This window comes from Cetorhinus maximus, chromosome 8 (genome assembly GCF_964194155.1).
Source record: "Cetorhinus maximus chromosome 8, sCetMax3.hap1.1, whole genome shotgun sequence".
NCBI classification, from domain to species: domain Eukaryota; kingdom Metazoa; phylum Chordata; class Chondrichthyes; order Lamniformes; family Cetorhinidae; genus Cetorhinus; species Cetorhinus maximus.
In genome coordinates, this window is record NC_135886.1 from 104770388 (window position 1) to 104782895 (window position 12508).

Consider the following 12508-nt stretch of genomic DNA (forward strand, 5'->3'; position numbering starts at 1 on the left):
TTCCTTTTACAACACATGAACTCTTCCAGCTTCTTCTTGAAATCTCACTGACCAATCAAGTTTGATTTCCCTTAATCAGTTTTGCCCTGGAGGGCTTGGTCCTCTGCCTCTTAATACCATCAAGGGTAGCTGTGCCGACTGGTTTCCATAATGGACAATTACTCTGCTGATACACAGGCGAAGAAGACCAAGTAAAAGGTATGTTTTCAGTTTGGCAAATGTCTGTTCCAAATTTAATTGATGTTCATCATTATTTAAATATCTGAAAGTGTGTTCTCCAATTACCATAGTGGAAGCTCCCGTGTCTACTTCCATTTTTAATGGTTTACCATTCACTTGCACTGAAAAAAATATTGGCTCTGTCTTCCCAACTTTCATGTTAAACAATGAATAAATGTCAGAATTTGTTGTTTCAGGCTCTTCTACACTGTAGATCTCATTGGGCTTCTTCTGTTGTTTGCAAGCCTGTTTTAAATCTCTGCACTGTCCCAATATATGTCCACTTCTGTAACAAAAGTGACACTCTACTTTTTTAACCTGCCAAACACTAAAAGACTGATTGTTTCCACATCGATTAAAGTTGTTCTCCGATTTAGCTGCTAAATTATTTCTTCTTATTTTCCAGTTCGCAGGGCTGTTTCCCGCTTTGTGGCGGAGTCTCGCTTTTTTGCGCCACTTTCGGCTGACTGTTCCCACCCGATTTGTAGTATGATGCCATTTTGCACCTCTTGTATTGCTTGTGAATCTCTTACAACACTTTCCATGGCCAGTGCTATTTCTAACGCCTTCTTAAAATCCAGATTCACTTCATCCAGCAACCTTCTCTGAATAGTGTCTTCTTTCACACCGCACACTAAATGATCTCTGAGCATCTCATTCAGAGTCTCACCAAACTTGCAATATTCCGTTAGTTGCTTCAAATTTGCCATGAAGCTAGCAATTGTCTCACCCGGGGCTCTATTTCACAAAGTGAACCGGAACCTCTGCATCGTGACTGAGGACTTGGGTTGAAAAAGTCCTGTAATGAGGCCCACCAATTCTCTGAAATTCTTTGAATGTGAGGCACTGGGTGCCATCAATCTTCAAATCAAACTGTAGGTTTTGCTTTCACAAGTACTCAAGACGATCACTCGCGTCTTCTCTTCCCCCATGATTTCATTCACTTGAAAGAAGAACTCGAGTTGTTCCATAAACTGAGACGAATTGTCTGTGGCTGGCTCAAGGGGATTGATTCTACCAAATTAGGGTATTTTGGGTGAGTACATCTTCTGTTATTTTATAGGGACATTGATACTCACAATCACTGGGCCAGGTATAGTACCAATTCCAATCTATCTTAATTTATCCTGATTTATCCTCATTGCCAGTTTGTCATGCGTGGCCAAGTCATCTATTATGTAACATAGTGATCTGCAGACAACTTTCTAAGTGGAAAAATTAGGTTTATTTACAATGTAGCCAGCAGCAACTACACGTGTGCTTTCAATTCCATCTCTATCTCTACACTGACTGTGAAGGACCCCTGCACCGCTAACACATTGGTTTATACAGATCATGTGATCTTACATAACAGAACTATTCTTAAAGGTACAGTCCAACATTTAACAGAACCATAATTACTACAAGAAGTGTTGAAAAACATGGGAAGTGGAGAGGAGGGGAGGGCAGGGACGAGAGAGGAATAAGAAGAATGAAGAAAAGGAGGTGGATAAAAAGGCAACAGTGAAGCTACATGGAAATGCAAGAGCAAAAGTTGGGAAACTCTCTGAGCAGAAGCAGGCTGACTTTGTGTCTCAGCACGGGGGTTGATGAATGGGCTGAATGTTTCTGCTCAACACACAGTCATGATAGAAGAAAACCACAAAGTCTCAGGTCAATTACATAAATACTAAACAACATCTGATGCATTCCAACAATAGGAATCCTAAATTAATTGAGTTTTAAGTTAATAAAAAGTTTATAGCATTCCTCTTTTAAGTACCATTAATGGCACTTTTTCAATTGTATCCACTGTTTAGGTTTTGGTTTGGCCTTCATTGCCTACCCAGAGGCTATTGCACAGTTGCCGTGGTCACCTTTATGGTCTTTTTTATTTTTCATCATGCTGATCACTTTGGGACTCGACAGTCAATTTGTAGCTGTAGGTAAGAATATTACTGTAACCAATAGCTTTGTACTTTTATAAAAAAGCGGGCTATTGCAGCCCAGAAATTTGATTGTGCCTGAGCCTGCACACTGAGCCCAGGGCTGCACATATCTAAAAACCCAGGACCCCGGAGAATTGGCCCAGCAGAAAATACTGATTTTTACAAAATGGCACATTTCCAGGCAATCTCTGTCAATCTTTTGTAAAGGGGATCTGAAATAGGCTTAACAACTCTCTGTGTGTATGCAAAGGGGATTTGCCTGTTTCAGACAAGGGCCCTGAAGCCCCATATTGAAGCCTTTACCAACATGGAGGGTGGTGCACTTCTGTCCTGGAATGTACAGTACTCACCATATTGGATGATTCGGCACTCGTTTTGTTATTCATTTTTTTATTATTCGTTCATAGGGTGTGTGTTTCGCTGTTAAGTAGGCTGCTTTGTCCTGGATGCTGCCAAGCTTCTCGGGTGCTGTTGGAGCTGCACTCATCCAGGCAAATGCAAAGTATTCCATCACACTCCTGACTTGTGCCTTGTAGATGGTGGACAGGCTTTACACCTATAAATTGGGTGCAATGTCAACAAATTTCTAGGCCAGTGTCTAAGGTGAAGAAAGAAAGACGTGCATTTATATAGCACTTTTCACGACCATCCACATCTCAAAGCATTTAACAGCCAATGAAGTACTTTTGAACTGTAATCATTGTTGCAGAGTAAGAAAGTGTGGCAGCGAATTTGCACACAGCAAACTCCAACAAAGAGCAACATGACAATGATCAGATAATCTGTTTCTTTCTTGCATGTTGTTTGCTGGATAAATATTGGCCAAGGCACTGGGGATAACTCCTTAGCTCATCTTCGAAATACTCTCTTTAGATCTTTTATATCCACTTGAGAAGACATCTCACCCAAAGGATGGAACCTCTTCTGTGCTCCCTCAGTACTGCACTGAAGTGATTTGTGTGCTCAGGCCCTTGATGATAGTGGATGAATGAGAAATGTTTCGCTGTGGTAAATCTCTGCTCGCTGTCTTAATGGGGCATCAACCAGTTTGTTTTAATCAGTGAACAACTGCATTAAAACAGCTGGAGTATGTCACTGCACCAACTGGAAATGTCAGGGCCAGCTGTAACTCAGTGGGGGTACTCTTGCCATTGAGGTTGGGGATTATCGGTTCAAGTTCCACTCTGGAGATTTAAACATAAAATCTAAGTTGACACTTCACTGCAGAACCAAGGGAGTGCCTCACTGCCAGAAGTCTGCCTCATGGATACAAGATTAAACTGAGTGAAATGCAAGCAATCCCATGATGGAATATAGAAGGAGAGCAGGAAGTTCTCCTCAGTGTCCTGGCCAATATTTATCATGAGATTCTGCGATTACGATGCTTTCAACCATTGCTCATAACCAGATCTCATCAATGAAGATCCTGGAATAAACTTCATCTTTGAAGTGAGCCTGAAGTGGGCAGGAGCAGATCCTCCACTGGTTATACACCCTGCCTGATTTTCATCGACTTCAATGAGATGGATGGAAGATGGTGATCCACTATCACCCATTTTAGAGCCCACCACAGTTGAATTCTGCCCACCTGTATTTTAAGTCTTCTTGAATTTGAAATTGAGTTTGTGGCCAATTCTCATGTACAACAGATGTTGGATAGGGAGGATTTGGAAATCTATTGATTCTTGTTTGCCAGCACCATGACATCCTTAGACAGATTCTCTCATATCAGAGCAGATTAATCCTTTCAAATAGTTGACCAGAGGAGAGTGCCATTTGCTCGCCCAGGATGAGAGCGCAGAAGATGGAGCCATTTTGAGGATGAAGCCTTATTTAAATAGAAATGTGGAGCTGCCCACCCTAAACACACACCTTGATAGCTCACTGCACTTGAACCCATGCAATATTGAGCAGCTGAGAGACTGCTGTTCTGCTCCTTCTAATCCTTTAAAAATAATGGGATCTTTAATCTGGTCGTAAATCCTCCAACCCCATTTTGATGACATTGCTGTCTCGTTAAGGCCACTTTGACCAAATCAAAATTGACATCATCCGCACACCCTTTGTGTCACTGACTTTTCTCCTTGACATTTTTGCTGTTCCTTCCCTGGAAACAGGTCAGGGCCAAATTTTACATCCAGCTCGTTCAGTGTTGCTGATGATTCTTTAAGCACCTTGACACTTGGCAATGATGAGACAATTTGCATTTCTTAGAATAATGCTAACTGAATGTGAGAGGGTGGCTGTTACCCCATCACAGCTGTGTCAATGTGACTCTTTAAACTAATGTTAACTAACATCATCCCATTTCCATACCTATCCCATTAATCCTTTCGCGTTCATCCTTTTCAAAAACTGATCCAGTTTTCTTTGAACTGATCCTCAGTCGCTTTCTCAATAGCCACTTTTACTGATCTGTTGATGCTAATTCTCCATCAACATCCCCATGTTAACAATTCAATGGCCATTGGAAACAATCTTTCTCAATTTGCTTGCTATAATTTTGAAACTTCCATTAGGTCTCCTCAAAATTCTCTGTTTAGTGAAAAGGCTGGAAGCATTATGCTAATTCCAGTTTTAGTAATAAATACTGATTTGATTGAAACTTTATTCAGTAAATGTAAAGAATTTCAACAGTCATAAATGTCCATGTCTCTGCTCAGGACAGAAACATAATAAAAGTGAGAGTTTTGCTCCATTTCCTCTGGATGGATATTGTTTATTCCATCCCAACACCCCATTCCAAGACAGATGGCACACCATCAGCTTCCTCTGTACAGAGGTCACGGATGGACCTACAATGACTTTAACCCTCCAAAAGAGGAGACATGCTGAGTCTTCCAGTTACTGCAGTAGGGTAGTGCACCTTTATGGCATCACTGCTTGGGACATTGCCTTTCCCTGAAACCTCTTGCTGGCGATGGAAGTAAATATGTCCCTCCCATTCCCTTCCTCGTCCTCCTTATTACAGCCCCCAGTAAAGACAATCAGGATACTGAAAACATCCATAGTCTCAATGACACTGGTGTCCGGGAGGGAAAGCTGCAATGCCACGCACTTAGGATACTCTCACTTTTGGCCTCCTCACCACTATAGTGCAGCAGCTCCAACCTCTGAGGAGCTTTCTGCAAATGCCGGCAAGACACAGCATGAGAAAGGAAGCACTGAAGTGACCAATCTGCTCCTGATTCCTGTCCCTGGTGCTTAAGCACAAGTGGGATATCCTGCTTTATAAACTTGTTAAGAGCTGATAGCCTGATCGTGCCTCTGTTATTTTTCAGAGATTGGAGAAGCTGTTCTGTCTGCAGGACTGTGGTCTCTCCAGTGGTGGGTTTCTCTGGGACTGTGTAAAAGTTGACTTAATTACTGATCTCATTTAACTTTTAATTTCATCAGAAGCAATTATAACAACTCTGCTGGACCAGTTCCCTCAGTTTCTGCGATCAAAACGTCTTTATCTGACAACTGGTGTTTGCTTGTTATTTTATTTCCTCAGCCTTGTATGTGTGACACAGGTATGTTGTCCTTTAGTACTTTGCTATGTTTCCACATTGTTCATATTATAAAGTTATAAATTTCACAGAATGAAGCAATGAAAAAGGATGTGTGTTGGTCCTTTTTTCCCCATCCATTTAATGTTGTACTGTGATGTTTAGGACTGACTAACATTACTAAATAAAGACCCTGGTTAAAGAGATGAGACTCAGCTGTGTTAACACCCTATGAATCAGATTTATATTCTGTTCATTTTGGATCAGCAGGGTATTGTTTGAAATCTTCTCTTTCAGCGTAGGGATGACAATTTTTGTTTTATGCGTTCGCAGGACTTGGGCTTCATTAGCAAGGACATTCCCTAATTGCCCTTGAGAAGGTGGTCATGAGCTACCTTTGTGAAAGGCTGCAGTCAGTGTGGTATAAGTACACCCACAGTATTGATAGGTAAATTAACAGACTTTAATTCAGTGATGATGAAGGAAAGGTAATATCTTACGAACATAAGAGTGTAAGAAATAGGAGCACGGGTAATCCCTTCCAGTCTGTTCTGCCACTAAATAAGTTCATGGCTGATCTGATTATGACCTCAACTCTACTTTCCTGCCTGTCCCCCATAACCGATGACTCCCTTGTCCATCAAAAATCTGCGTAACTCAGACTGGAATATATTGAATGAACTATAGACTCCACTGGGCCTTAGGGTAGACAATGTCAAAGATTATCAACCTCTGAGAGAAGAAATTTCTCCTCATCTCCATCATAAATGGGAGCCCCCTTGTTCTGAAACTGTGCCCTCTAGTTCTAGTATTCTCAGGGGGGAAAATGTCCTCACAACGTCTTCTCTCAAGCCCCCTAAGAATCTTATATATTTCAATCAGATCACCTCTCATTTTTCTAAACTCCAATGAGCGTAGGCCCAACCTGCTCAACTTTTCCTCATCCCAGGAATTAACCAAGTGAATTTTCTCCGAACTGGTGTTGAGCCTTTTGGGCATTGTTGGAGTAACACTCATTTGGGTAAGTGAACAGTATTCCATCACACTCTTGTACCTCATGTAGGAATTCAGCTTTTTTGCATTTAATTGGACCAGGAGTGTAATGAAGTCTGGAGCTAAGTGGCCCTGGAAGAGCCCAAACTGAGAATGGGTGAGCAGGTTATTGCTGTGTCTGTGACAGATCTGTTGATGACACCTTCCATCATCTGACTGATGGGGTGGTAATTGGCTCAACTTTTCTCAGTGCCAGTTTAACTCAGTTGGTAACACTTACCTCTGATCAGAAAATTGTGGTTTGTAAATCCCGAACTTGGTTAAAGAATGTGAGGCAATTCTTCAACACACACAGTGATCTACACGTGGAATTAAATTCCTCATCAAATATGAAGAAATTGAAGAGACAGTTGGATGCTGCATTGCTGAGATGTCAGCAGGCTGTTCACAGCTGAATAGAAAAAGACTGAATGGCTTTCCTCATCTGTAATTATGTTGTTCTCACTAAACTGGCTGCTGCATTTATGCACATCATAATGGTAATGAGACAATTCAGATCGGTCAGAAATGCTGCGTGTGAAAAAACCTCAAACATTAGCAATTACATGGGAGTATCTGATCAGTGAGTGTTTTTATTCCAGCTGTTGTCATGGTAAACTATTGAGAAACAATGTGACAGTGTAGGACTTGTTGCTTTCAGGTTGAGTAAAAGTGGCAATTTAAGTGTTCCAGACATTGCTTATTTTGAATGGAGAGTTTGATAGTTTTCTCATGCAGCACGTTTTCAAATATTGCACTTATTTTCAGGCTGGGATTTACTGGATCAATTTAATTGATCATTTCTGTGCTGGATGGAGCATTCTTGCAGCTGCTATTCTGGAACTCATCAGCTTAAGCTGGATCTATGGTTAGTAGAATTGTTCCTCATTTGTTCCCAAACACCCATATGAAACAGGCAGTGCCGTCTGCACCCTTTACCTGTAAAGCCCTCTTGTTCTTGCTGGGTTACAGCGAGGGCTGTTGTTGGGGTCAATTTTGCTGCAGCCATTTTCCTGTTAATTGCAGATGGGGATGTTATTTAAACATCTTGACCCCAACTTGAACAGCTGTTTACCTCTATATTCAATCAGTTACCAGTTGCTCCCAACTACCAAGACATATAGAACATGGAAAATGGCAAACCGGTCCCGATTCCAGGATTCCCAACCCCATTTCTGGGCTGTCCGATTTTCAGGAGTGCCTTTTTAAGGGTTTAGGCTAGTTTGGTCGAAAGCCTACACTTTGTACTCCAGACTTGGCCGGTTCCTTTGTGGGCAGAAGCATGTCCTTGTCCTCTTTAAGTTTCAAGGGGTCGGGCCATGTTTTAAAAGACTCGTGTTTCACTGTCCCTCAAAGGAATCATGTACCATAGCTTGCATGTGCGAACATTTTTTTAAAGGATAGGTTCAAAAGGTCTTCCTCATGCACCATATGCCAAGATGCCCCCCCAAACTACCCCTCTGGCCCCTCAAGCTATGACACTTGCATGCCCATTCACCCATATACACTGGATAGAAGCAATGAAACCTATAGTGACAATAGGATGTGTAAAAAAAGCTTTGAAATAGTCATTCATTGATATCTTTCCACTTTCTTAAACTCCCTTTTACTACAGGACAATACAAGTGTTAATCATCCAGAACTTTAAAAGTTTCAATAGGCACTTGAAACTTCTTAATGTCGTGAAAATAAACATTATTGAATTGACTATACACATCAGAGAGCCAGAGCTGTCAATCAAGCATTTTTTTCTCTGGGGCTCAGGTGTTTCAAAACTATAATGGATTTCTGCCTCTCAGCCAAGCCTCATTGTTTTTCTTTCATTCATTCATGGGATGTAGGCATCGCTGGCTCGGCCAGCATTTATTGCCCATCCCTAATTGCTCTTAAGAAGATGCTGGTAAGCTGCCTTCTTAAACCGCTGCAGTCAATGTGGTGTAGGTATACCCACAGTGCTATTAGGAAGGGAGTTCCAGGATTTTGTCCCAGCGACAGTGAGGGAAAGTTGATATATTTCGAGTCAGGATGGTGAGTGACTTGGAAAAGGACAACACAGAACAGAAGTAGAAGTTCTAAATTGGAGGAAGACAAATTTTACAAAGCTGAGAAGTGAGCTGGTGAGAGTGGACTGGACACAGCTATTAGAAGGAAAAACTGTGTCAAATCAAAGGGAGGCATTGAAATGCGAGTTTCTACGGGCAGTGTGTTGAGATGCCCCACAAAGAAAAAGGGTGGTACTGCCAAAGCTACAGTCCCCTGGTTACCCAGAAGCATACAGGCTAAGATAAAGCATTAAAAAAAGCTTATGACAGTCACAAAAGACTTCATACTATTGAAAGCCTAGAGGAATATAACAAGTACAGAGGTGAAGTAAAAATGGAAATTAGGAAAGCAAAGAGATAGGAAAACATATTGACAGATAAAATCAAAGAAAATCCAAAGATGTTATACCATTACATCAAGAGCAAGAGAATAACTAAGGGAAAGGTAGGTAGTGCCTATCAGAGATGTACATGGTACCTTGTGGGTTAGTAGAGAAGATGTGGGCACTTTGTCTCTGTTTTCACTAAGGAGAGGGATGCTGCAGACATTCCAGTTAAAGAGGAAGAGTGTGAAGTATTAGATACAATAAGCATAGTGAGAGAGGAAGTATTGGAGGGATTGGCATCCTTGAAGATGGATAAATCACCAAAGCCAGATGGATTGTATCCCAGACTGTTGAAGGAAGCCAGGGAGGAAATACCGGATGCTCTGAGGATCATTTTCCAACTCTCACTAGATACAGACGAGGTCCCCGAGGATCGGAGGTCTGTGAACGTTGTACCATTATTTGAAGGCGTGTGAGGGATAGGCCAGAAAGTCATAGTCTGACTTCAGTGGTGGGCAAATTATTGGAATCAATTCTGAGAGGCTGGGTAAACTGTCAATTAGAAAGGCATGTGTTGATCAGGAACAGTCAGCATAGTTTTGTTAGGGGAAGATCGTGTCTTACTAACTTTTTTAATTTTTAATTTTTTGAGAAAGTAACAAGGAGGATTGATGAGGGTAGTGCAGTGGATGTTGTCTCTGTGGATTTTAGTAAGATATTTGTTAAGGTCCCACATAGCAGACTGGTCAGGAAAGTGAGATCTCATGGTATACAGGGGAAGGTGGCAAGTTGGATCCAAAATTGTCTCAGTGGCAGGAAACAAAGGGCAATGGTCCATGGATGTTTCTGCAAATGGAAAATGGTTTCCAGTGGTGTTCCACAGGGGTCAGTAGTGGGGCTCTTGCTGTTTGCTAAATATCTCAATGATTTATACTGAAATGTGGGAGGCATGATTGGGAAATTTGCAGATGAAACACAAATTAGCCGTGTAGTTGATAGTATAGAGGATAGCTGTTGAGTCCAGAATGATACCAATAAGTTGGTTGAGTGGATGGAGATGTGGCAAATGGAATTCAATCTGGAAAAGTGTGAGATAATGCATTTTGGGAGGGCAAACAAAGTTAGGGAATACTCAATAAACAGGAAGTTATTGAGAGGGGTTGAGGAAGTGACAGACCTTGGAGTACATGTCCACATGCCCTTGATGATGGCAATGGGTGGGCAATGTGGTCAAGAAAGCAAATGAAATTCTTTCCTTTATTGGGCGAGGTATTGAATATAAAAGCAGGAATGTGATGGTCGAACTGTATAAAATGCTTGTTAGGCCACAGCTGGAATTTGTGCACAGTTCTGGTCACCACATTACAGGAAGGACATAATTGCTCTGGAGAGAGTGCAGAGAAAATTTACAAGAATGTTGACAGGGCTTGAAAATTGCAGCTATAAGAATAGATTAGATGGGCTAGGGTTGTATTCCTTAGATCAGAGGGGACTAAAGGGTGACCTAATTGTGGTGTACAAAATTATGAGGGACCTAGATAGGGTAGACAGGAAAGACTTGTTTCCCCTAGCTGAGGCATCAGTTACCAGGGGGCATAGATTTAAGGTGACTGGTAGAAGAGTTAGTGGGGACATGAGGAAAACCCTTTTCACCCAGTGGGTGGTGGGAGTCTGGAATTCAATGCCTAAGTTAGTGGTTGAGGCTGAAATGCTCAACTCATTTAAAAGGCTCCAGGATCTGCATCTGAAATGCTGCAAGTTTATTTTTTCTCTTTTTGGCCGGCACAGACAAAATGGGCTGAATGGCCTCTTTCTGCAACTTAACTTTTGTATGTTTCTATGGTTCTAGTTGGTGGTATTTCTGTCTTTCTGCTGCCCTGCCCTTCACCTTGTAGGTGGCAGTGGCCATGGGTTTGGAAGGTGCTGTCTTGTATCTTACATCTTGTAGATGGTGCACACTGCTGCCACTGTTCATCAGTGGTGGAGGGAATGAATGTTTGTGGATGGGGTGCCAATTAAGCAGGCTGCCTTGTCTTGGATGTTGTCAAGCTTCTTGAGTGTTATTGGAGCTGCTCTCATCCAGGCGAGTGGAGAGTGTTCCATCACACTCCTGACCTGTGCCTTGGAGATAGTGGACAGGCTTTGGGGAGGCAGGGGGTGATGACTCGCCACAGGATTCCTAGCCTCTGATCTGTTCTTGTAGCCACAATATTAATATGGCTAGCCCAGTTCAGTTTCTGGCCAATGGTAGCTCCCAAGATGTTGATAGTGGGGGATTCAGCGATAATAATGCCATTGAATGTCATTGTTTGTGCTTATTATCCTATTATGTAAGACAAACCAAATGATTGCATTTCCTATGTTCACAGGGGTAAACAGATTCATTAAGGATATTGAGATGATGATTGGAGAAAGGAATTGGCTCTTCTGGTTGTGGTGGAGAGCGTGTTGGGTTTTTATCTCTCCGTGTTTGCTGACAGTAAGGAAATATGGCATTTTTTAGTGCTTTATACTGAACATAATCAAGCTGCAGACAATCCCTCATTCTTTATCTGATCTTGTTTTGTGCAATTCTTTGAAAAAGGCAATCTTGTTCTGGTCAGTAGTGACTTTTGCTCCACCAACATTTGGATCTGTTGAGTACCCTGTCTGGGCAACAGTACTTGGCTGGTGTATGACAAGCTTCTGTATTATGTGGATCCCCATTTTCGCCATTGTGAGAGTTGTCCAAGCTGAGGGCTCCACCTTGTGCCAGGTAAGGAAACACCTTGTAACCTTTGAAAGTGAACAGAATAGCTCTCCCAATTCTGACTGGACCTTCACTGGGCGAACACTGGAAAACTAGAGAGATGGCAAAACAATGATTTTCAGGCATTTATATTGTTCTTCCAGAGATTGTGCCAATCTTTTAACACCTTTGCTTTTTAAGTAAATTGATACATACCATGATTTAAATAGGTAGTCAGAAAACATCAGCTCTAGTGTAAGTACTAAGCACTCCCAACCTGTACATCTCATTCCTAACAATGGCATTAGTTACAATCTTGGAAGAGCTTCTCTCCTGCTCTCTCACACATACACCCCACACACCCACATACAGACACGTGTGTGTGTGTGTGTATATATATATATATATATATATACACACACACATGCACACACATGGGGGGGGGGGGGACACATGTATACAGATATACAAATTTACCCACAAAAACAAATTGAGACACGTCTTCAAAATTCGGAAAAATTTCTCACCGACCCCATGAGGTAATGAAGAAAAGTTTCTGGATACTACAGTGACTCATGTAGAATACAATTGTCAACCAGCCCAGATCTAACCGTCTTGAACTGGAAATAGCGTCTTCTTTCAGGGAACTTTGAAGGACTGGAGGGAACCCATACTCTCCACAGTGTTCTGGAAGACCCTGGCCATTTAAGAAAATAAATATTGACATCAATCTTTTCCCAAT

General features: G+C 41.7%; 2 protein-coding genes across 9 annotated transcripts in view; one reads left to right on the top strand and one right to left on the bottom strand.

The window, feature by feature from the left end:
- Nucleotides 1-12508, bottom strand: part of LOC144683856 (sodium- and chloride-dependent neutral and basic amino acid transporter B(0+)-like) — a 435158-nt gene that overhangs the window by 306528 nt on the left and 116122 nt on the right. The gene's annotated exons all lie outside the window — the stretch shown is intronic.
- The window catches only part of LOC144683854 (sodium- and chloride-dependent neutral and basic amino acid transporter B(0+)-like), a 453756-nt gene that overhangs the window by 164827 nt on the left and 276421 nt on the right, over nt 1-12508 (top strand). For 7 of the 8 annotated variants that reach the window (XR_013577349.1, XR_013577348.1, XR_013577344.1 and 4 more), the window contains 5 exons: nt 2019-2144; nt 5544-5662; nt 7439-7538; nt 11408-11517; nt 11623-11793. Coding sequence is in view for 2 of the 8 variants with exons in the window: in XM_078547361.1 (XP_078403487.1) it covers nt 2019-2144; nt 5544-5662; nt 7439-7538; nt 11408-11517; nt 11623-11793 (626 nt within the window). In the remaining 6 variants the exon portion in view is untranslated. The remainder of the gene's footprint in view (nt 1-2018; nt 2145-5543; nt 5663-7438; nt 7539-11407; nt 11518-11622; nt 11794-12508) is intronic. The other variant, XR_013577347.1, reaches the window with a different exon arrangement.